Genomic DNA, 24977 nt, shown 5'->3' with positions numbered 1-24977 from the left:
TGTGTACTGAAAGCATGTTTGGTACGTATTAAAAAAAAAAAAAAAGCACTTGTTATGTTTGAAATGTTTGTTTGTCAGCAGGTGACAGCCTTTTGATAATTTTCTATACAGTGGAGGTAGTAATTATTTGATCCCCTGCTGAATTTCTAAGTTTGCTCGCTCGTGCCTGAGTATGTTTCATCGGGAAATCTACGACTAAACTGACGTGCACCTCCAGAGAAATGAACGCAGCCCGCAGCTATTGTGGTTGTCCTGTTTCACCTGATTCCTCCTGTGCATTTTTTACTACTTTTTCACCCGAGTTTTTGAATTTATGAGCGAGGCACTTGCAATCGTTGCCTTAATATAATGAATAACAATCATAGCATCAATTTCTGCATAAATGTCTGCAAGCTCTTGGAGCGAGATTGGTGCAACTGTCAGAGAGGATGTTAGGGGCTGTATAATGTATAGATGTAACCATGTATCTTGGATAAAAACTAAAGAATGCTCACTTACAAAGAAATGCACAAAGTTACAAACTGTGGACACTGTGGAGCAAAATAAACAAAAAACACTATAAAACATATAGCCTTCTTACTTTTAATTCTAAATATATTATGCAAAACGTGTAAAAGACAACCTCAACTGGCTTTCTTTAACAGACATTATGCTGAGTAAAGCTAGCTATCCATATAGCATGACAGTCTGTTAAAACTGTGCACAACCTGTGACTACCTTTCACAATAACAAGAGACAGAAGCTGAAGAAAAGAGAGCAGAGATGGACCAGAATAAACTAAATAAAGTGACCAAGTGAGAGCTGTGTAGAGGGATTTTACATGCATGAAAGTATGAAAAAAAAATGAAAGACCTAGGCCATAAACCCATGAGGAAACCATTTACTGAGCTAGGGCAAAGGTCTGTTTTCCCAGAGGCCTCTATAGGAGCACAGACGTTTCCCCATCATAGCCAATCAAATAAATCCTGGCAAAATGCATGTATAAAGAAAAATGCTCTATACAGAGAGTTCTTAAGAACGAGAACTAAAGATGCTGAAATCAGATACAAAAGATATAAAAATAGGTTAACTAATATACTTAGATTTAGTAAAAAGGAATACTATAAGAAGCAATTAGATATAAATAGAAATAATAATAAAAGATTATGGGAAATCCTGAACAGTGTTATAAAATGTGGGACTGGACAAAAGAACTATCCCAAGTATTTCATTTGTAATGACCATGAAGAATACAATATGGATGTTGTGGCAAATAGTCTCAATGAATTCTTTGTAACTGCTGGACCAAATTTAGCAAGAACAATCACTCATCCTGGGAAAGCACAGGAAAAACCCGATACACTGATTGACAGAAATCCATATTCTATGTTTCTCACAGCCGTTGATGAAAATGAAGTTCTTGAAATTGTCAAAAAATGTAAAAATCACAAATCTTTGGATTGTAATGATATTGATATGATAGTGGTTAAAAGAGTCATTGAGGCTATTATAAAACCATCTGTAATTTATCATTTCAAACTGGTCGATTTCCAGACAGAATGAAAATAGCAAAAGTTATACCTCTATACAAATCTGGAAACAAACACCATTTCACAAACTACAGGCCTGTCTCTTTACTACCTCAATTCTCAAAAGTTCTTGAAAAACTGTTTAAAAACAGACTGGAAAAATTTATAGATAAACATAAACTACTCACTGAGAGTCAGTACGGATTCAGATCAAGCAGATCAACATCATCGGCACTATTAGATTCAATAGAATACATCACAAATTCCATAGACAAAAAGCAATATGTGGCTGGGTTATTCATAGACTTGACAAAAGGCATTTGACACTATAGATCATGATATATTAATAAGAAAACTGGAACGTTATGGTGTCAGAGGGGTAGTTTTAGATTGGGTCCGGAGTTATTTAAGTGACAGAAAGCAGTTTGTGAAAATAAATGGTGGTTGCTCCTTATGTATGGACATTGCTTGTGGTGTACCCCAAGGGTCAGTTTTGGGTCCAAAATTCTTCAACTTGTACATTAACGACATCTGTAAAGTGTCCAAAGTATTAAAAATGGTTCTCTTTGCTGACGATACAAACATTTTTTGCTCTGGTGATGATCTGCAGAATTTATTGGAGGATATGACTAATGAAATAAGTAAAGTGAAGTTCTGGCTTGATAAAAACAAATTATCATTAAATTTGAATAAATCTAAACTTATGTTATTTGGAAATAGTAGTTTAAATACAAATGCAAAGATTCAAATAAATGGTGTTGATATTGAAAGAGTCAGTGAAAATAAATTTCTGGGGGTAATAATAGATGAAAAACTTAACTGGAGAGCTCACGTAAGATATATTCATTCCAAAGTATCACGAAGCATTGCAGTACTAAACAAGGCAAAACAGGTATTCGACAGAACATCACTTCATATTCTCTACTGTTCACTGGTTTCACCATACTTAAGCTATTGTGCAGAGGTCTGGGGCAATAACTATAAAACCACATTACATTTACTTTTTACTCTTCAAAAGAAAGCAATTCGAATCATCCACAATGCAGGTTATAGGGAACATACAAACTCACTATTTTTGCAGTCTGAAATATTGAAAATTGACGATATAGTGAAATTCCAAACAGCACAAATTCTATTCAAAGCAAAAAATAAAGAACTGCCAGGTAATATTCAGAGTATGTTTTTTTTTGAAAGAAGGAAGTTATCATTTAAGGGGTTTTTGTAACTTCAAAACAATGAAGGTACGTACTACAAGAAAAGGCTTTTGTGTTTCTGTTCAAGGAGTGAAACTATGGAACAAACTGAATATGGAATTAAAGCAATGTCCAAACATAAAACTGTTCAAAAAGAGTTATAAAAATATGATCTTCTCGATCTATAAAGAAAAGGAAAATATTTAAATTAAGTGAATGTCTCTATTTAAAAACAAACAAACAAAAAATTCATGATGTGATATTATAGTATATAGTATATCAGAAATCTGTTCACTATTTTTATTACAAATTATATCAGTAAGGAAGCTGACTAAATATTCACTGATAATTTATGGGACAGGGGTGGGATTAAATAAGTGTATACTTCTTCCCACTCCCTTTCAACATGTAAATTAATCAGAATGTTTTTTTGTATGTAATTTGTATAGTATATTTTTTTTCTCTCATTTCTTTTCTAAATGTACTTGTATATTGTTCACATGTTGAAATAAATTACCAATCAATCAATCAAGGCACTTTCATACTGGCTTCTCTTTTCAGACACGAAAGCTAAAACTAGCTGTCAAACTGTAAGTGTTTTTGCAGCTCTGTGCAGGCCAGTCTTAATAGTGACTAATCAAATGAGTCATAAGTTGATTTTGTTTGAAAATAATGTCAACGTCTAAATAAAAAGCATAAAAAACAATGTTAAACACTGTTCCACAGGCCCATGGTAAATATTAAGACCACACAATTTGCCGTTTTGGGTGTGTGGTCTATTTAATTTTTTTCCAATGACAGCAAATTTATTTGTATTATATATACTCCTGAGAGAAGAATGAGGTATTATAAACTCATTCTAAGAGCCCACTTATCCAAAAACAATATTAATACTATAATAACACGAAACATCAGAATGCAATGACAAAAATCTATTAGAACCTGCACATCACTTTGGTTTTCTCTCAGATATCTTGATTACAACTGTTCCTACACTAGCTGCCTCTGAGCTGCAAGGACAAGAGCAGGATTTCACCTTCCCCCTCAACTGAAAAGTGAAACATGTGCCATCATAGCCTAGGGAGAAGTGATATTGTTTTAAAAATGCACATATTTGCAGACGCTCTGCAGAAACATATTCCTAGCATTGTAGAGTGTATATTACTTGCTTACAGAAGAGTTCAAGCTGTCTCTTCTGTACACTTAGGGAATCATGACTTGAATTCAGTAATGCCAATGTCATAGCATGTCATATTTTCAGGAAGTCAGGGAAATTGTCAGGAACCCTTTCCTTCCTGACATCTGAGCAGTGTTTGGGAGGGAGGAGTCATTACACCAAACAGGAGTAGAATGGTGCCTTAATGCACTGGATTGAGTTGAATAATGTATACAAAAACATTCAAGGTGTTTCCAGTGGATTTTTGTCACTATTTTATGAAGGAAGTCTACTGGGCTCATAAAATTATTAACTCTTTTTTAATGCTAGCTAAGATACAGCAGCTACGCTTACTCCGTGAACATTAGTCTTCATCCGTCCTATGTACTGATTCTTGAAACGGAGTCTCGCACTACAGACCCCAGTCACATATTTTTACACTTCAAATTTGTTTAGTAAGTTACTAAATTTGGTCTCGTCACTCTCTAGTTTCTGTTCTGTCATTGTCTCTCTTTGCCCTCTTCCACTGGTACCTACTCGGGTTTGGCACTGCTCAGCTTATAGGGTTTTCTAGGTAGTAGTACATGGTGCCAGATACTTTTTTAGTACCTACTTGGCCAGGATTACAAGTGAATCTGAGGCAATCTGAAAATGTGGCATCAACAGATTGCATGCTACCAATTGGCTAGTCAGTGGGTCACTCAGTGAGCCATGATGGCGTCTTCTTCATGAAAATCCAAACCGCTAGTTTTTAAACTCGGCAATAAGGGAAATGGCTACACAAAAAACAGTCTGTCAAAAAGCCATACACAGAGCAGCAGGTAAACTACTGGCTTAAGTTTGGGAAAAGTTTATGGTTTAGGTTCAAACTAGAATTAACCTTATAATAAACCGTAAAAACTAGTCTTTAGGTTTGACAGAAATAAATACAGAAAATTGGCATGAAAAGATCTTTCCCCCCATTTTCACCCATCCTAAGTTTACATTCTGCTTGACTCTGTTCAGATCACGTGTTTTCTGTTTATAGTGTTCCTAACATGTGTGCAGCCTCCTAGTGGACAAACTACGCAATGTCAAAACCCAACATATGTATGGTGTTTCTCTCATCTCTGCTTTTCTTTCCTTCATTTTCATTAATCATTATCGTTTATAAATGCTGATACTGATAGATTGCCAAATAGGTAATAGCAGCCAATAACACTGCCCTGCCAGTAAATCAGTCAGCCTGTACATTACTTCATTCTTTGTTATGAGACTGCGCTGAATGAACAGTTTCCCATAGCTGCCAAATACTCTTTGTTTTGATAATGCAGTGCTTGCCCTACAGCTTACTGCTTTGGGTGAGAGATGTTACTGCTTTATTTTTTGCAGAGTTTCATTTCAACAGCAGCTAGTTTTTTTCCTCAAGTGTTACTCCATCTCTGCAGCAGAAATGCCACAAGGGTTAAAGCCTGTGTTCATCTGTGTTTGCTGCGTGGCTGTGCTGTAAATGAGCAGCAGAGCTGTTTTTGCTCTAGCCAAGACTAGCTTCCCTGTCATCGGATGTACAGATGTTTGAGGTTGTTCACCACCAGTCCATCTTTTAGATTTTAGACTAATTAACCCTTGCTGGAAAACTTGAAACTGGGGTGTTATTAACTCAGTTAATTTTGCCTTCCCTTCTGCAACTGTGCCACATGATCTGTTCCACAACTTTCCCCTTCACACATATGCACACAGTGACAGCCATGAATAGAAGTCAGGCGACAGAATGAAATTACATTTAGTAGAGATTAGGGCTGAACGATATATCGCATTTGCGATAATATCGCGACATGATCAAGTGCAATTTTCTAACCGCAAAGGCTGCGATTATACTCTGGACATGTCCAAATTCATGGGCTGCATCCTCCTGAGGCCGCATTTGTAGACCGATTACGTCACAGCGACGCGCCGAAGGCTGTCCAAATTACTACCATATCCCAGAATTCATAGCGCGGCCCAGCCAAACTCCAGTTTCCAGCAATGGCGGCCGCTACTAAGTTTTAAAATTACTCATACTAATCTTTCTGGGTCACAAAATAAACTTTTAACATATTTTCAGGCGAGAAAGTAGCTGTGTAAACATCAAATATCTGCTCGGTTTATCAAGATATCCCATATTTGCAAAAGTGCTTCGACGTTTTCAGAGGCGTCTGCTACCCACCAGCTCGACAGCTAGCCAGGAGCTCGAGGGTTACTGATGCGGCCGAGAACGGCACAACTCCCGGCACATCATTTTCAGATCACCGCGGAGTTTCGCTGCTCGGGTTAAACGTAATATATAAGTCACTTAGACAACCTAAAAATTTTATTGTTGGGCTTTTTTCAGTGTTTTGTTTGTTCGTGAGTAAATCGGTTTGGCTGAGATTAAAGTTATTAGATTAGATAAAATAAAACTTTATTAATCCCCCGGGTGGGTTCCTCCTTGGTTTTCACACAGCTGACTAAACGTCAAACAGAAAACTTATTAAAACAGAAGTATGAGACAGTCGAGAATTTACACCAGTGTCTGGTTATATTTTAGATAGCAAGAAGCAGACGGCCGAGTTTATTAAACTCCACCGAGACAGCGGTGACGCTAATCAGAACTAGACCGTCCAATTTCACGCCTGTAAACTTTAAAGGCGTGTTTGTGTGTGTGTTTATACAATTGCTATTATGTTTGCACTTTATGTGTAATGTTACTGACTGCAGAGATCAGTAAGATGTGTGTATTTTTTATTTATTAGTTTTATTTATTTAATATTATTTTTCAATTGAATGACTGTCTAGTAGTTCACAGATGTCGAAAAACTGGGTGTGGTAAAGCCACTGATTTTTTTTATATATATTTCTGCAATCTGCACATTGTACTGACTTTCATTTTAATGTTTACACCAGGGTTCCTTGTCAGCACTTTATGCTCAGATGTTTGTAAGCTAAAAATAAACTATTGTGTATGTTCAAATATACTGTTGTGATTGAAGAAGTTAAATAAAAATGTCAGTCATCAATTCATGCATCACCTCATGTCATCATAACAGAGGTCTGTCTTCCAGGAAAGAACAGTTTAAAATTAATGTAATATAGTATTGGCCATACTATATGATGTATTGCTTGTCTTTGTTTAATAATACAGAAGACAAAGACCTTAAAAAATAATCGCATCGCAATCGCAATATTGGGGCAAAAAAATCGCAATTAGATTATTTTCCATAATCGTTCAGCCCTAGTAGAGATGCTCAAAGAAGTTAAAAGAAAAAGTTTCTATAGTCCTAACTGAGAGGCTGGTTTAGTCAAAATTTAAATTGACAGGTAAGCCAATCCCCAAGAACATCCCTCGAACAAACTGTGCTATAGCAGTTTAGAAAGAAGAAGACAACAGGCGCAGAGGAAGCAGGAGAAACTGATGTTTTAAAAACAGCAAGACTGATATGTGAACAGTTGGCGGCGCACGTAGTTGCAGCAGCTCAGTGTTCTACCGATCGATGCTATGTTTGAGATAATTTTGTACGCCTTATGTTTGTTTTTGTGTTCTACCAGCCAAGCGAATAACATATGCACGGCCTGAAGCATGTGTGTGGGAATGTATGTGAATGTTTTACTGTTACATCTTATTAGTATTTTAAGTATTCTATCTATTTTATTTATTGAATTTTATTGTTTAATTTATATTTTGATATTGCTAGGGATGATGCAATGATCGGGGACCATTCTTCATTTCGTTGTTCTCGTGACAATGACAATAAAGTTTCTGATTCTGATTCTGATTCCGAGTTTACTATGGGGTCCGATTCACATGTGGACAATTATGTGACACATGATGCTTGTTAACACCTTTGCTGCCACACGCTGTCTGACACCTCTTGACAAAGGCACAGTGATCATTAGACCCGGAGCAAGATGAACACGTTTGTGAGCATTTTTCTTTTTGTACCTTTATTTACACGTCAACACGGTATGTTTTTTTGTTCACAGCTCTCTAGGTGTTGCCAACTGGTTAGGGGGGAAAAAAAAAAAACAAAAAAAAAAACAAAAAAAAAACAGCATCACTACGAGGTGCAAAAAGCACAAAGCCCAACGCACCATGTTGGCAGTTTTGTCTGACTCATTTGTTCTAACACCACAAAATATCACTCTGCAGTTGACCCTGTTTCTCATAGCAACATGTGAAACAGTCATGATAACGTCGTCTAAGTGTTTGTGCTCATGGATATGAATCCTCTCAGTAGTCAGCACACCTGTTAAGCAAATTTATTTGTGTTGCTACATTTTATTATCATCAGCAGGGACACATCACTCCGGCAAACAGCAAAACAGAGCTTTAAAAGAATTTGCAACTTCTGTTTTTAAAAAGAAAATCCAAAAACATTAAGTCGTTTTTAATGAGAAATACCACATTTCAAATTACTGTACCAGCCACATGCATATAGAGGCACATGCTACTAGCAGGTAGCCCTTTGTGCAGCTCTCTGGCTGTGAAACCCCAGGCAAGACCCACATTAGTAGTTACTTGAGTCAGGAAAGGGCAAAGCAAGAAATGCAGTATGAGGAGACAGACCTGGACACCCTACTGATAAACACATGTTTGCTGAAGGTTCCTCTGACTGCACGGAAGCAGGGTAACCCAAAATCCTGCAATGGGACTGTATTGCAGGAAAACTAACAGACAAGCCTACAAGGTTCTGAGCAGGTGTTCACATAACTGCCCATTTATAACGCATCAAAAACTGCACCTGCATTTTACATTAGGTGGGCCTCAAGAAGCCTTGAAAGAGGTATAATAGTAATGACTAATACTCTGTGACGTCACTTAGGATAGATGAGGCATCTCACTACCAAGCAGTAACAACCCAGGGGGGAAATGCAGGGGAACCTGTCTCAGACAAGGTCCCTGTTAGGACAAGAGGCAAGGCTGTAGGACAGAAAAACTAACCATGCCAGTGCAATGGCTGGGCCTGGCTCTTACCACTTATTTCACAACTTTGTGAAATATTCATAATAAACTAATTCTAGTTTCAAAATGCTGTAAAATTATGAACTTACCAGAACATTTTAACTGAAACATCTGTTACCTGTCCTGTACAAGAAGTGATCTCATCTACTTTGATTTTTATTTTAAGATGTGTGACTGGAGGTTTTAAAGAACCCAAAGCAAATCATAACATCTCCCATGCAAGGAGAGGAAGGATACCACAAACACCTTGAATGTGATCAAAAATATCTGATAAACTCAGAATAAAATTTAACACACAACTAAAACTACAACTACTGAAACACTTAAAAGTTATGTTTACAAGGAAGTGCCAACAAACGGACTTACATTTGTCAACCAAAAAAACCCGAAAACGCTATATATCTATAGTTTATAGTTCTAGTTTATTTATTTATATAGCACATTTAATTACAACAGTACGTTGACCAAAGTGCTGTACAAGAATACAAAATACCTAGTAAAATAACTTTGTAGACATTTGTGGTTGTATAATACATTATACAACATCTCAAAACCAAACCATGTTTGTAAATATATAAAGTCCTTTCTACCTATGCAAGAAAGACATTTACACCTTTAAAATGAAAGAAATAACCCGCACAAAGACAAGAAATGTACAATGTATACATAAAGGCAGGTAGGGGGGTTTGCTTTTATAGAGGAATGATTGTAAACTATAAGAGAAAACACAATTTAAAAAGTGCTTTGCTGTGTTTACAAGTAAAACTTTAGCGGCAAACAGTCAGTCAACACACACGAGGTTGTATATAACACGGAGAATGTAATTACCAAACTGAAAACAGCAGAGGTGGATTGTTTTACTCACGGCATTCAGATGAAGGTCATTCTCTTTGTCCGGGAGAATTACTTGAAGCCCATATTAGTTCATTTTCCTGTTGGATCTGTCTGGGCTCGTCTCGGCCTTCACTCTGTGCCGTTAGCGTGGTTAGCTAGCTGACAGCATTAGCAGCACACTTGATAGTAGTGTGAGTCAGTGTGACGTTGAAGTTGTTGCCTTTAGTTCACTTTGTCGGGGTTTACTACAGCTTCACAATGGCTTCACGTACATTTAGAAGTTTATTATTAAAGGACTGAATCTTACAATCTGGCTGTCTCCATGCAAACCTTTTTGAACACCTTCCTTGGTTTTGCAAAGCTGCTACAGCTCCAGCACAACCTCAGCACACCTGTGGGCAACTCTTTTCCCAGAGGGCCATGCTGGCTAATAAACATTAAGAGAAAGACCCCATTATTTCAACTTTTTTCTTATGAATCTGATATATAATCTCTAAATTTGGTGAAGTTATTCTTTCCCTTTCTAAAAGTGCAAATTATTACTTGTTAATTGGTGCTCAGAGGTTCCCAAGGTGCTTGGCAGGTAGTTTCTTCCACCTGTCTTGCAGAACCTGCCACCTCCCCCCCCAGGTTCTTGTGCCTCCACTTCTATTACATCTCATTAATCTTGTGCTGTGCTGAACTCCTGTTTTTTTATGAATATATATTAATCTGAAATTAGACCACCTTTAGCCACAGCAGTTTAATTCATTGCATATCACAGGAGTATCTATAGATGTGCCACACTTACACCTGCATTCCATAGTTATGCAAAAATTAATGATAAATCCCACTTTTCTGTAGCACAAGTAGGCACAAATATTGGTAGGCTACAACAAAGCAATCTTTATTTCCAAAGATGTATAACAAAAAACAAAAATAACTGACTGGTGTAAGTGTGTTGCATAAAAACAAATTTTGCATTAAAATAATATTTTAATTGATTAACCATAAAGAGTATTTTTGTTTATTAAAATATGAACTTTGTTTTCAGTGTACCAGATGGTCATCAGTGCTATTTTTTGGATATAATGAAATATCCATTCTTAACTGATGATCTGACCTGGGGTGGCCTGAAGCTTATCCCAGCTGCCACTGTGCAAGGAAAGGCAGGGTGCACCCACATCACCAGTCAGTCATCGGGCTAACACACTCTAATGAGCATGTTTTTGGACTGCTAGGGACTTGTCTTTATTGGATCCCTGTTAAATAATTAAATTCCATTTAAAATGTTTTTGCTTACATATGAGGTGTAAAATGATGAGGTAACTCTGGACCATGTTTATATCAATCAAATTATATTCCTGTCTCATGTCTGTGCCTACCAATCATCCCTCAGCCCTTTGTTTAAAAGCAGTAAAGTTTAGGGATGAGTGTTTCTCGTGGGAAACACAACACATCTGATTGTTTCAGTGGGTTCTAAGCTAGACATATTTTTGGTTCGTGGATGTGATCACTTCAAGGTCCACAGTCTTACTGCTTCATCTTGTAATAAACTAAACTTTTACCTTTGAACCACATAAAGCTCAATTTAAGCCCAGGTGGCTTGTCTGACCCGCAGCTGTGGGCCTGTTCATTGCACTGACATCAGGGCTTCCTGGTGACCAGACAAACTGCTCTTTGTGGCTGACTGTATGTGTGGGGTTACTTTCATGCTGCAGAATGAATTTAGAACCAATCTTATGCCTTCCTGGTGATGCAGAGTGATAGACAGGAATCTGCATTTAAAGTTGTCCCCTGCAGGTATATTTAAGTTGACCTCTAAAATGTAACTTACATATATCCAGTGTGGATATCAGTATCTGTGGGTTTTGCCCTCACTTCAGTGCAGTTAGCATGATTTATATTCCTTTTCTCACAATACTCAAACCAACCTCACTAACCAAAATGGGTGGGGAGGGCTGCTGTGCTAATTTTTATATATCTCCTCTTCGTCTTTGTTTTCATAGGATAATATTGTTCCATTTTCTTATATGAGCACAAAAAGTAAACAGTAGCCTAAGGTTGTGTCTGGCTGGAAATTAGAAGCTGTAGCCAAATGAGTCTCCACAAAAACGCAGAAAATAGAGATTGGAGAAGAATCCCCTGGGGCTGCTTGATAAAAATTTAAACCTCAAACTTGCAGGTAATGATAACAGCAGTAACTCAACAGGATGGGTGATTACATCAGATTGCAAACTGTATCTACAGAAAACTTAATATTGACATTTGGATGGTATTGTCTGAGTGAAATGACAATAGCCAAAGGGTTACAGAGCACCACACTAACCACGGGACAGTAGGAAATGTGAAACAGACTGGATTCAGGCTCTGCATCACATCACACATGATATATTGACATTCGTGTAACAAAGGTCATTCTAAACTTGGCAACAGTACAGAAACTTTTCCTTTACTCATTAAAGATTTCTTTGTTATAGACTTTACATAGACTTAACCAGAACACCAAGTCATTTCTTATAACTTTTTAAAACACAAAAAGCAGCTATGACTTTTTGGCACAGCCATCCAAGCATACAGACTGGTCTGTTTGCCTTTGCCTTAACAGCAAAGGCAGAGGAGAGCAAAGTAATTTGACTAACTGTAATAAGGGCACAGGAGGAAGACTTTAATGTCTGAGTCAGAGGAAAAAGCTTTTTAGCAGTGAAGACTCGGAGGATTCTGCAAGTCATCATGCTGCACCTTCAAAGCAACATTACATATATACAGATAAGGCATTCCTGTAGTCCATGTATTCATTTATTCACCTAGTTTCATCTCAATGGCACGGTCCTCCGTCACAAATGTTGCAAATTATTTTATTCCTGTATTGGTCAGTCTGGTATTTCCAGTATATTCCTAGATAGTTCGTGAATAAGAGCTCAGAAGAATTTTCTCTCTCTCTTCTGATCTGGCCTGCAATTAAAAACAAAACAAGTGATTGCTTTGTTTTTGCGTTTGAATTTTTAACAGAGCAAATAGACGGGGGAAAAAAATACCTAGGGGGGAGCGGAATGTGATTACATTCGGTTATCTCTCGATCTTCTCAACACAATTACGTGTCATTCATGAAACAAATATTGAGCAGGCAGCTCATAAATGTGTTGCTTAGCCACGCTGTAGTCGAATGGGCTCTGCACTTTGGATTTTAAGCCTAAAGTCATCACTTATTTTTAATTTAGGCATTTGTGGTTAGTATACCCCAGAAAACAAGTGTGTTATTTGGTGCTGAAGATATGAGGAGTGTGCAGTGTCACAAACTAATGAACCACTGAACATTAGTTAAAATCGCTGAAAGCTTTATGTTGTGTCAAAGCAGTCTGTAGATTAATGGCTTTAGAAACTATTTTATGTGTCATACAGCAGAAATATGATTCCGTTACCGCATCTGCAGAAGCACCAAACTGCCTTCTTATAATAATTTAATGCAACTGGACGTTGATATCATCTGCTGGTTGTGAACACACCGACTGTGTTTGCTTATGTGTGATGTTGTGTTTTGTAGGTGACTGGCTGGCTGGAATACCACCGCACTCCTTCTCCTTCTGAGGACATCCTACTGCTGGACCACCAGTTTTTCCTCCCCCAGCATGGAGCCAACAAAAGTCCAGTCAGAGGGTGGCCTCAATGTCACCCTGACCATCCGCCTCCTCATGCATGGAAAAGTAAGTGAGCACAGTGATTGAGTGCTATATTGACTGTTAGGAAGCCTGAAAAGTGAGAGACATGCAGAGGGATTTATTTCTTCATTTCAAGATCCTTTCAGTGATGAATCAGGTGCCAGTTTTTACATGGCCTCTCTTCCTAAACCTTTCATCTGATTTTAATGAAGTTGTATTCAGATAAATTGGAATTGTACAAATTGTGCAATGAAATCAACTTTCAAATCGTTTCTCTATTTGTCCTGTTAACCTCAACTCTGACCTTAGATTTGACCGTCCTAGTAGCAGGACATCTGTAAATTAAAAAATTTAATTATATGTCACAACCTGCTGTAATTCATAGGACTTGCATCATAGTGGTCCCTTAGATTTTTAAATAATTAAATTAAGTAAGTTGGTTTGTGGAGACATCTGTAGATGTATACCAAAACATCTATATGTCACAATATTCAGGATAGGTGATGAAAAAGAGAGAAATTACAAAATATTTTTAATTGTTTACCACACTTAGTTCCACTTTACTGTCAAGGTGTGTGCTGTGGCAGGCGGCAGGTAGGATGTAGGACCCAAACGCAGGACTTGTACATGGAATGAGAAAACTTTCCACAAAAATAAATTTCACAACAAACAAACCAAATCCTCAAATAAGAAAACTAAACTGGACTCTAGAAAATAAGAAACAAACCACGGACTGAGAACTAGAGCTTCTGCAGGAACACAAAGGCAGAAACATAACACTGTGAGGGCACAACATAACAAAGCACAAATGGAACACAGGGCTTAAATGCACAGTCAAGACAACGAGAGGATGGGGAACGGGTGGGAACACATCTGGGACAAATGAGACATAACGAGACGAATGAAGCAAAGCAGAGTACATTGGCAAAGGACACAGACTGTCAAAGTAAAACAGGAAGCATGACACAGAGATACAGACTTGACACTGAGACATAGAAACATGACAGACTCTGGAACAGTGGGAACATGAAGCACAGAGACAAAAGTAACAAGACGTGGGACACAGGGAAGACATAAAGACAGAAAACTAAGACTAAGCATATAACACACAGAGAACAGAAACAGAACAGAAACCTAGAAACCAGGAACTGTAAATATAATACAAAACAGAAAACCATCATTCAAAGAGTATAACTTAACCCAAAAAACACAAACACTGGATCACCAGACCCAGTGCCTTGACATTTACTATTAGTTCTTTGTGACTAATATTCTCCATAAAGTACCAACAACAGTACAAAAATAAACAATTGTAGCCCACAGACAAGCGGTTCCATATACTATTGATACTGCTAACATGTAGACGTGGGTTTAAAAAGCTCCTACTAACTCCTACTAAACTCCGCCTACTAACCAACAGGGGCTAAAAAGAATCCTGCTAACGTGAACTACCGAAAGCCACTAAATGGTAAACAAAAAAAGTACTTTAAATGTTAAAAAGTAGAGAACTATTGTATATTAGCATCCTGGAGGCCTAGGGGTTGAAGGTATTGAGTAGCATCAACATTCAAGTCCAGATAGCCATCTTTGTTGTTTGTAATTACCAGTCTCCTTCCTCCCTCAGTTCCGTCCATCCATCTACTTGTCTAATAAAGGCCCAAAGTGCTTGAAAAATGACTGGTGGGCATTGAGTTTGAAAGATGCTTAGGAAGTGCCAATAAAATCTGCAATTTGTCCCATTATGGAAACCGTTAGAGCCAACAATAGCTTTGCTTTGACAACAGTCTAGATCAGCTTGAATGAAAGTACAGCAGCAGCATATGCTGTTTCCACTTACTGTACACAGCATTAACTCATATTATGTAAGATCAACAAAATAAGCTAATGGCAGCAGATGTATTTTGCCTTCCCACACCAAAGTCCAGCTTTGCTCTACTTTTACCTTTCTTTACTGTGGGGTTATGTAAGCAAGCTTCACTGAGGTTCAAAGGCCTTTGGAGACTTCAGGCCTTTAAGACTGAAAATCTCCTGCTGTGTGTTTCTCTGCTGCTGACTCAGCTCAGCGTGTTCTTGTTCGCCCTTAGTATTTTCAGATTTCCCAGGGCATGGTGTATAATGTATTAATGGGCACCAACTTTTTAGCAGTTCTTATTTTTTTTAGACACATGTGTACCATCCTCACTCCTTTCTACTCTTTAAGTGGCCATCAGAATTAGTTTGTGTTCACCTGGTTTTATAAAGAATGCTGTATTATCATGGCTCTTGCTTTCCATCCCCCACCTCTTGTGCTTTACTTTGTAAATAATATCTGTATGCAACGACCATTACTTTCTTGTCAGTGTAGAGTTTGTAAAAAAGCAGATTTCTTCTTGTCTAGAACTGTATGAACGTTACATAACAGCAGCTCAGTTACAAGTTTGCTTCAAGCTAGGCAGCTAGAAAACCCGCAGCACACATGCGTAGCTGATAATGCTGGTAGATTCTGCAGGACAAAGAATGAAGCTCACATCTTCTCCTTGCCTGGTGTGCCAAGCAGCCTGCAGGTCAGCCTGCATGACTGCTCATGTAATCGCTTTAAAAGCCAGTGACCCTGTGACTGTTTGAATAACCCCACATCCTGGCAGGGACATAACCACAGCAGCCACAAGGGAGGATTTTGGCAGGATTACCCACGTCCTTTCTCCACAGCAGTGAAGCCCTCAAATTGAGAAACCATTGGGTTACATTGGGTATTGGAGCGTTTTCATCATTATCTATTGAGGGCAGGCAACCCTCCAGCATCCTGTTATACTTTCAAATGACTTTTTTCCCCTTTTGTGATGCCCAGAAAAGAGTTTTTGGTAGGCTCATCTCTGTGTCCCTGAAGCTGGAGTGGAGTGGCACAGGTGCCATTCTCCTTTCTCCCTCTGAGAAGAAGTTTATATGAGTATAAGTCATTCAAGAAGCTTGCACCTCAGCCATGTTTGCAATTCCAGGCAGTTATTACGAGATAACGTGACCAAACACACATCTAAAAGAATTGGAAGAGACATCAAATGTATTTCAGTTGTTAGTGGGACAATACAGGAAGACAGATAAAGAATCACCCCTCAAATATGATTAAAAAAAGGCTTTGATGATGAGCAGGTGACTTAGCCTGAAAATATGGTTTAAACCTTTTTCCCCTGCAGGTTATACTTGTATTAAATGTAGGAAAAGTTCCACTTCATTACAACCACATGAATGAATGCAATTGTAATTTGATTTACTTTAAGAAGAAAAAACAATATAGTTAATGAAACAGGGCTGGATGGGTAATCTACTGCACTTCTGGGACAATGAGTCAATGCAACGGCCCTACAAGCACAGACAGCAGCTCATTGGTTCACTTGGTTTAGAGCTGGCACTGACCATTACAACTGAAACTTGTTATGTTTATGAGTATATTGTCAGAAAGTTAGTTTTGGAGTGTAATTTAATGTAGCACTTGATAAATATAAATGATTCTTATAGGGTAGAACCTGGCGCTGTGAACTGCAACTACCTGCAGCTTTAACGTCACAGTAGACGTAACCCTCACACTTTCTGAGGAGAGGTCGGGGAGTGTTGACGCTTGCAGCCAGCGCTGCCTCTGTGCCCTTTACCAGCTGCGCCACACCAAACCCATAAAGAGTGATTCAACAAGCATGGAAAGTCTGACCCTGAACATGCCTGTCTTCATGTCTTGGCACAGTTTTTACACCCTGTTCAGTAAAAAGAGAAGCAAACAATTAAAAAGTACACATTTAAACAAATAAATATGTTTATTTTCTTCACTTTTTCTTGTTGTGTTTTCATGTTACAGGAGGTTGGAAGTATAATTGGAAAGGTATGTATTTTCATACTCATTTTCATGATTATGGAAAGATTCTGATTCACTTTGATGTACAAATGTACTTTTTTTCAGAAAGGAGAAACAGTAAAAAAGATGCGAGAAGAGGTGAGTTTGAATATAGAAAAAATTAGCAAAAATATTTATTACCCTCCCGCCCATTGCACCCCCCCCTCCCCCCCCCCCAGCAAGTCACTAAAGATCACAATGAAATACCAGGCGAAGTTAACTTTGTAATGCATGATTCAAATTTGCTCAGGATCTGTTTGAATAATTAAGGTTTCTTATCATCGCCACTGAAAATGAAAAGTAGTTGCTGGTCTTCCAGAGTGGAGCGCGAATCAATATTTCTGAGGGCAACTGTCCAGAGAGGATTGTTACCATCACCGGACCAACGGATACCATCTTCAAGGCTTTTGCTATGATTGCCTACAAATTTGAAGAGGTATGATCAGTCTGTACACAATCAAAATGTACTCATTTTGTATTTCAATTCACCTTTTGCTCCTGTGGTAGTTCCAGACATTCAGCTTTCTTTATGTACACACAGTTTTCCTGCAAGCGTGGGTTTCTCGCTTTGAGATAAAGATCTGTCTGCAAACACAATCTCAGTGTTTGTATTTAGATAAAACCAAGCCAGACTCATATACATACATATATACAGTACACCTGCAAAGGGAACCTGTATCACTGAACAGTATGAGGTGAATTTTCAGCTATCTTTCTGCTGATGTTGTCTTTGATGTGTCTCCTCTTGCTAGTGCTGTGTAAGTACTGTGACTGGAACTTGTAAGAGGAGACTGACTGCTGAGTTCTCGGTGATCTGTGTAAAATGTGCCGTGCCAATAGGCTGGGTGTTTACAGGAGGGTGCATTCAGCGAGCGGAGGAGATGAAAATACTCAAGGAAAATTTAAAACAAGTGTGTTTTTGCAGGTCATTTTGCACCACCTTTGAAGTCTGGAAATTTATTTGGACATTCATTACTGAGACAGTTAACATCACGAATGTCTCGATGTCACATCAAGAAAACATTACCCTTACAAGATAAAATACTTGCTACTTTTGTTGTTGTTTTCCAGGACATAATCAATTCCATGAGCAACAGTCCAGCAACTAGCAAGCCTCCTGTCACCTTAAGGCTTGTTGTGCCAGCCAGCCAGTGTGGCTCCCTCATAGGGAAAGGAGGCTCCAAAATCAAAGAAATGAGAGAGGTGTGTGAAACATTTTTCTGAACGACCTAATTATGTTAATAATGTTTATCCTGTTTTTTAAAGACAAACAGAACATTTACAGACAAATAGTTTTATTTTACGAGCTTACATTCTTCATGAGTAAATAAATATTAGATATTTGAAAATTAATGAATAGTTTAACTAAACTGTGTCATTTTTCCTAAATAATTAACTGTAGGCTTGTTTTTACTTGATTATGTGTTACTTAATAAATTATTAATGAAATATCTGGAACGTTCAGCAGCAGTTATGACCCTGCAGCCACAGGACATTTAGCGAGTGCAGTTTTTTTTTTTTTTTTTTTAAATCAGGACAACATTTCAGGCCTTAATGCTAGAAAGCCTCAGAAGAGGAGATACAGTATGACAGGCAGCTGAGCAGGACTCAAAGTTTGGATGATGCCATCTTGCGGTATATACCTTCACAAGGCCATCATAGCACCATCTGCACAGTATCGCTATAAAAATTTGTTAAGACATGTCACTAAACCAGAAAATTGCCCACCCCCTGTTGCTGGTGCTTGAGGCAAAGTCAGTGCATTTTGTATTCTGGGTGGCAGGAACATTTATTTCAAAATTTGATGCGAAGCAGTCCGATAATTGTTGAGCTACTTCAGTCTGGATCAAAGTGTTGGACCGGGCTTCTGTGCTCACAGCCAGGCTATTTTAGGGACTTCTGCTCGCTGAGACGTCTTACATATCAAAGAATGGAAAACACTGAAAAACTGTGAAGCCTGAGCTTACTTTGATCCAGTGATTGATACTCAGATTAGTTTATATATGACAAAAAAAGCTATTATAAAAGTTTGAACCATTTTATGTATTTTACAGTTTTGGAAGTGCAAGTGTCATTAATTCACAGTCAGTATCATGAACACTAGCATTTAATAGCATATCAAAGCTACATTCCCAGTCATGATTTTATAGGTGGGTAGATTACAGCTGTTGTACATAAAGTTATCTCTGTACAGATTTGTGTTAGAAATAATTTGTGGAGAGAGATGTAAATTTTAACATCCAATTATCCAAAAATAGCAACTTTTTTGGCAGTGGTTTTAAAAGTGGTGCAATTAGAGATAATTATGAATAGCTGGTGGACACTAATGGTGGAGCAGTGCATCCAAAAAGTCTCCGAAATGCATCAGCTGTAGTCTATGCTTGTTTCCCAGTGATGTAGCAGACACTACACAGTGGCTGAATGAGTGAGTGGGTGAAGTGTGGGAGGATGCATCATTATTGTCTTTTTGATGGAAGCTGAAAAAAAGAAGACGTGGAGACAAAATACAGCCATGAAGGCAACATGTTTTGACCCCAGGTGGATATGTGGCAATTGAAGGAAATAGTAAAGGACAAACTAAACATCCAAATTGCCATGGTGCTCTTATAGAGGCTGAAACGGAGTCTATCATATAGCCTGCACCTTGAGTACTTGAAGTACCTTTCAATTTTAATTTCCCTGCCAAAGTAAGTGCCTGTACTCTTGAGAGAAATGCAAAGCACAGCCTGAATGTGTTACAAATGAATTTCTTTCAACATCATCAAGCCCCTCAGAGTCCCTTCCTCTGCTCCAGTCCACAGGGGCCCAGGTCCAGGTAGCAGGCGACATGCTGCCCAACTCCACAGAACGTGCAGTGACAATCTCTGGGACCCCAGAAGCCATCATCCAGTGTGTCAGACAGATCTGTGTGGTTATGCTGGAGGTAAAGTATGTACAGATTTAGCAAAACGACTCTAGTTTAAGTGCCAATATGACTTACTATACAGTCTCAGAGAAATGTATTGAACAGACAGAGTGTGTGTCGCATTGCACTTCTGGCTAGACCTATAGCGTGCCTCTTTAAGAATTTATATTTAGTGCTTGTGGTCGTAAAGCACATTTTCTAAGAAATTGATTTTTGAATGGTCAGAACCACCTGGCAATTGTTGTCCATAAATGTCAACTTGACAGGCAACCGGCTCGTGCCAAGAAGGGTCTACATGCGTACATTTTCTATTATGCTGAAAGTGAGAAATTGTTTGCAGCATAGCAAAACAGACTGCAATTTAAATCATTCTGATGCAATTTAGAGGGAGAAATCTGTAATTATCGATCATTTTTGTGCATTAGTATCCAACTGAACTGTCACGGAAAGAGTAACACCATTACTTTGTCTGGATATTGTATCTGAAGTGGATACTCCTGCTGCTGCAGCACAGCAGCTACAGTGGAAATTTGATTAAGCCTTTCCCCCCGTCTTGAATAGTCTTGTTGCTGATGCACGGCATGAATCAATAACTTGGTGTCATTATAGTAAGTTCGCAAACTGGAAATCCCCTTCCTTCTCATTCGTCATGGCTCAGAAAAAATAAGGTGATGCATTTACACAGCAGTGCATGAAGACTAAAGACATTTTCTTTGTGAAAACTATAACGTTTCTCTCAGCAAGACACTTTATTGCCTCAGAATAATTCCTCTGCTTTTCTGCAGTAAAGCACTTTGGAAAATATGATTATATATGTGAATTGATAAGTGGGTGGATGCTATCCCGCTTCATATGCATTACACTGCACACAGTGATACACCAAGTCAAAAAATATTACAGTATTTTAAAGAACTGTTCACTCTCTGTTTTTTCTTTTCTAGGTTTTATTAACAAAAAAAAAAAGAGCACATCAGTACCATTAAATATACACATTAAATAAGAAGCTATTTTATGTGTATATTTAGCTAGTGTATCTTAGCATAACAACCATTTAGCTAGTGTATCTTAGCATAACAACTCTAAAGACAGGGAACAAAAGCTAAAAAGAGGTAACAAAACAGAAACTAGCATCACCTTGTAGCCACTTTTGCTAAAATAATGGAGTTTACTTGCTATATGTGGGACTAGGCTTTGGGAAAATTTCCTTGGTACAATAATGAACTGATTTTAATATTTTCACTTAGCATGCTCTGTTACCTTCAAACAAATTGTGGCAAGCATCCTGCTCAGCTAATTGGCATCTTTAGCTTTATAATTTGCTCATCTTTAAACTAGTTTCCGTTCATTGTTGAGTATAAAAAAAGTAAAACAATTCTTGTGCAGATGTGAGTTTGACGCACTTACATTTGCAATTATCTTGCTTTAGACTAACTCTGACTTTTGTTTTTCCTAGTCCCCACCAAAAGGTGCCACTATCCCTTACCGCCCAAAGCCCACCTCCACCCCTGTCATTTTTTCTGGTGGCCAGGTAAGTGCTGAACTAGCTTTAGCTTGTTAGTTTGTGCCTACAGCCAACTTGAGGCTTTTGCTGCAGCATCAGCATCACTGCCTCTTTAGTGCAAGCTTCTGTTAACTTTTATTCGCACACTTGCAATTTCTGCAACTCTGTCGCCTAAAAATAAATTTTATATAAGACTAAACTATATTATTTAGCAGATTTAGGTGCAGCATATTAGCTGGTTGTATCGTATTTTTTAAATGACATTTAGAAACTTGTAAGGATGTGGTTGGGGTGAATGACTGATGTACAAATCGTTCAATTTTCACGTTTTAGGCTGGAATAAATGGAAAGCAGTAGATGAGAGAGCACTTCTTAAATGTAATTAAACCTACTGTGTCATAAGACACAATGAAGTACTTTTATATTGATCAACTACTACTGTGTGAAACTATCTAATCATTGTTCCTTTTGCATAGAAAAGAGAGAAATTGGTTCTGACAAGGATGATTGTCACAAAAATTACAGCTTTAGTTGTTTTATATTGGGGGAGTGGCTTCAGTAAAAATAGAAGTTTTATACCTGTAGTAATTTCTATCTGGTTGCTTGGCTTTTGTAGCAGTAGGAACCTCTCTGTCAGAACTAGCACTGTTACCATGAAATGAATGTGGCTTATATTTGACTGACTTATATTTAAACGATCTTGCATTTGTGCAAATGATAAATGCTCAATTTTATTAGTTTGATTAGGTGCACCTAGCTGGTACCCAGTTGGACCACTTGTTGGTGTCAGAACTGCCTTATTTAATGTCTTGGATTCAACAAGGTTACTGGAGACATTCCTCAGAGATTCTGGTCGACATTGACACGATAGCATCAATTATTGCAGATTCTTCTCCAACACATCTATGATGTGAACCTCCTGTTCCATCACATCCCACATGTGCTCAATTGCATCGGGACTGTGGATGTCAATTGCGTAGCCAATTCACTGACATATTCAGAAAACATTTTGAGTTGGCTTGAGTTTTATCACATGGTGTGGTATCCTGCTGAAAGCAGGCTGGGGTGTTTAGAATCGGAATCAGAAAGGGTTTTATTGCCAAATGTTGAGCAGGTTTACAACATTAGGAAATTGCTGCGGTACTTAGTGCAAACATGCTGTCATATAACGCTTAAATAGACATAAAAATAAGAATTAAAACAAGCCTTACTGGCTACTAAGGGGCCTAAAGTGTGCCAGAAATGTCCTCCGCACCATTATACCACGAACAGCAAAAGAAGTGTTGATACAGTGCAGGATGGAACCATGTTTCCATTTTGCTAATCTCAAATTCTGACCCCACCAACTGAAAGTCAAAGCAGAAATCTGGACTTGTTGAGCCCAGCAATGTTTTCCCAATCTTATGTTGTTCAGTTTTGATAAATCTATGTGAATTGTAGCCTCGGTTTCCTGTTTTTTAGTTGACAGGAATGGCACGCTGTCTGCTGCTGTAACCCATCTGCTTTAAGGTTCATGCTATGTATTCAGAGATGATCCTCTCCATACCTTGGTTGTTACAAGTAGTTATTTAAGCTACTGTGACTTTACTGTTAACTTTAAAGTAATCTGGCCAGTCTTTTCTCATCCATTTTCACTCATCTAACTGCTGCTCTCTGGATACTTTCTCTTTTTTGGACTCTGGAAACCCTTAGAGATAGTTCTGTGGGAAAGCCCTAGCCAATCAGCAGTTTCTGAAATACTCAGACCAGCCTGCCTGGCACCAACAACCATTCCACATTCAGATTCACTGGTCTTGACCATGTTTACATGCCTAAGTGCATTGAGTTGTTGCCATGTGAATTTTCCGATTTAATATATGTATTAACAAGCAGCTGGTGTACCTAACAGGTGTACCTAAAAAAGTGGCTGGTGAGTGCATTTTGGCTGGACAGTCATTGTTGTTTGAGTGCACCGGATAGTGAAAGAGGGAAGCAGGGACGGTAGCAGAACCATAATGTGTGAATCAGTAACAATGGCATTAATGTCAACAAGAATGCTGGGTGCATACTAATGTCTGTCCAGCCATATCCATAAGTTAATTGCAGATTTGGACTAAAAGCTGTTGAATGAATTTGAAAACTTAGCAAACAAGAGATGCGCTGGAGGACCAGAGCACATAAGAACTTGTAATGACTCCAATTTTCCTTTTGTCTGGGAATAATCATCATCACTGGGTGTTAAATGGAAAAAAAACCCCCACATCTGAAGCCTTTAGAAAACAACTTACACGGGTCTGATTTAGAAAAAACAAAACAAAAAAAACATGCACAGACAGAAATGCAAAAACATCTGTCCAAAATAAGGTAATTCAGTTGACTAATATGCTATGTTTAACGTTAGCATATACATACACAGTCTAGACTGGGATTTGAATGATTACTCACCTGAGACCGAGGCAGCTATTTTGTTTATACAGTTGAATCCATGAATTAAAGATGAAACAGGAGAACCAAAAATGAGGAGTCATAAAGCAGCACTAAGTTGCATTGGCAGCCATCAGCAAATGCGCTTTATGGACATTATGAAACATTTTCTGCCAGTCATCGGATATATTTTATTGTATTTTTGGACTTCCAAGACTTGGATGTCATTGTACTTCATCTACATATAATAAGCCTTTTCTGATACTGCTTTGAATATGCTAACACTTAAGTGGATCATCAATTAATGTTAGTTAATGTCATTGCTAATGATGCATAAGATTAAGTGAACCATCACTTTAATGTCATTACCACTAAATGGTAAATAAATGGTAAATGGCCTGTATTTGTATAGCGCTTTTACTAGTCCCGCCTAGGGACCCCAAAGCGCTTTACACACCCAGTCATCCACCCATTCACACACACATTCACACACTGGTGGAGGCAAGCTACAGTTGTAGCCACAGCTGCCCTGGGGCAGACTGACAGAAGTGAGGCTGCCATATCGCGCCATTGGCCCTTCTGGCCAACATCAGTAGGCGGTAGGTGAAGTGTGTTGCCCAAGGACACAACGACCGAGACTGTCCGAGCCGGGGCTTGAACCGGCAACCTTCCGGTTACAAGGCGAACTCCCACTTCGCCCCACTAGAAACACATACCAAAATTTATAATCAGTATTATATGTAATATATACATTATATATAGTACATAGACACATAATAAGAAAAAGGAATATTCAGTTGTGGTCAGAGGTTTACATATATTCATCCTGGGCATGAAGGTCAAGGTTATTTTGTGTTTTTCATGATTTTTTTTTAAACTGTTTTTCATCCGTTGTGGAATGATTGCACAGTATACAACTTTAATGACGTTTTAATTGAATGTAAGTTTGAAACAGGGTCAAAAATATTTACACTGGGTCAAATATATAACTACACCACTAACTAATATTTGGTTAAATATTAG

General features: G+C 38.2%; 1 protein-coding gene and 1 long non-coding RNA gene across 8 annotated transcripts in view; one reads left to right on the top strand and one right to left on the bottom strand.

Annotated features, from left to right (window-relative positions):
• The window catches only part of LOC146691279 (uncharacterized), an 84655-nt gene extending 74636 nt beyond the window's left edge, over positions 1–10019 (bottom strand). The window contains exon 1 of the long non-coding RNA XR_014915567.1: positions 9680–10019. This is a non-coding gene — a long non-coding RNA (uncharacterized LOC146691279). The remainder of the gene's footprint in view (positions 1–9679) is intronic.
• The window catches only part of pcbp3 (poly(rC) binding protein 3), a 56669-nt gene that overhangs the window by 17823 nt on the left and 13869 nt on the right, over positions 1–24977 (top strand). For 3 of the 7 annotated variants that reach the window (XM_085434639.1, XM_085434635.1, XM_085434638.1), the window contains exons 1-7: positions 13178–13331; positions 17110–17133; positions 17212–17244; positions 17465–17581; positions 18217–18348; positions 19940–20068; positions 21504–21578. In XM_085434639.1, coding sequence (XP_085290765.1) covers positions 13257–13331; positions 17110–17133; positions 17212–17244; positions 17465–17581; positions 18217–18348; positions 19940–20068; positions 21504–21578 — 585 coding nt within the window. In that variant the 5' untranslated portion in view covers positions 13178–13256. Of the gene's footprint in view, positions 1–13171; positions 13332–17109; positions 17134–17211; positions 17245–17449; positions 17582–18216; positions 18349–19939; positions 20069–21503; positions 21579–24977 lie in introns of those variants that run through there. The other 4 variants (XM_085434634.1, XM_085434637.1, XM_085434633.1 and 1 more) reach the window with 2 other exon arrangements.

Source organism: Copadichromis virginalis, linkage group LG16 (genome assembly GCF_057382275.1).
Source record: "Copadichromis virginalis isolate Kocher_CV1m ecotype Utaka linkage group LG16, C_Virginalis_male_GT1.1, whole genome shotgun sequence".
Classification (NCBI taxonomy): Eukaryota; Metazoa; Chordata; class Actinopteri; order Cichliformes; family Cichlidae; genus Copadichromis; species Copadichromis virginalis.
This window is presented reverse-complemented; position numbering and strand designations above follow the sequence as displayed.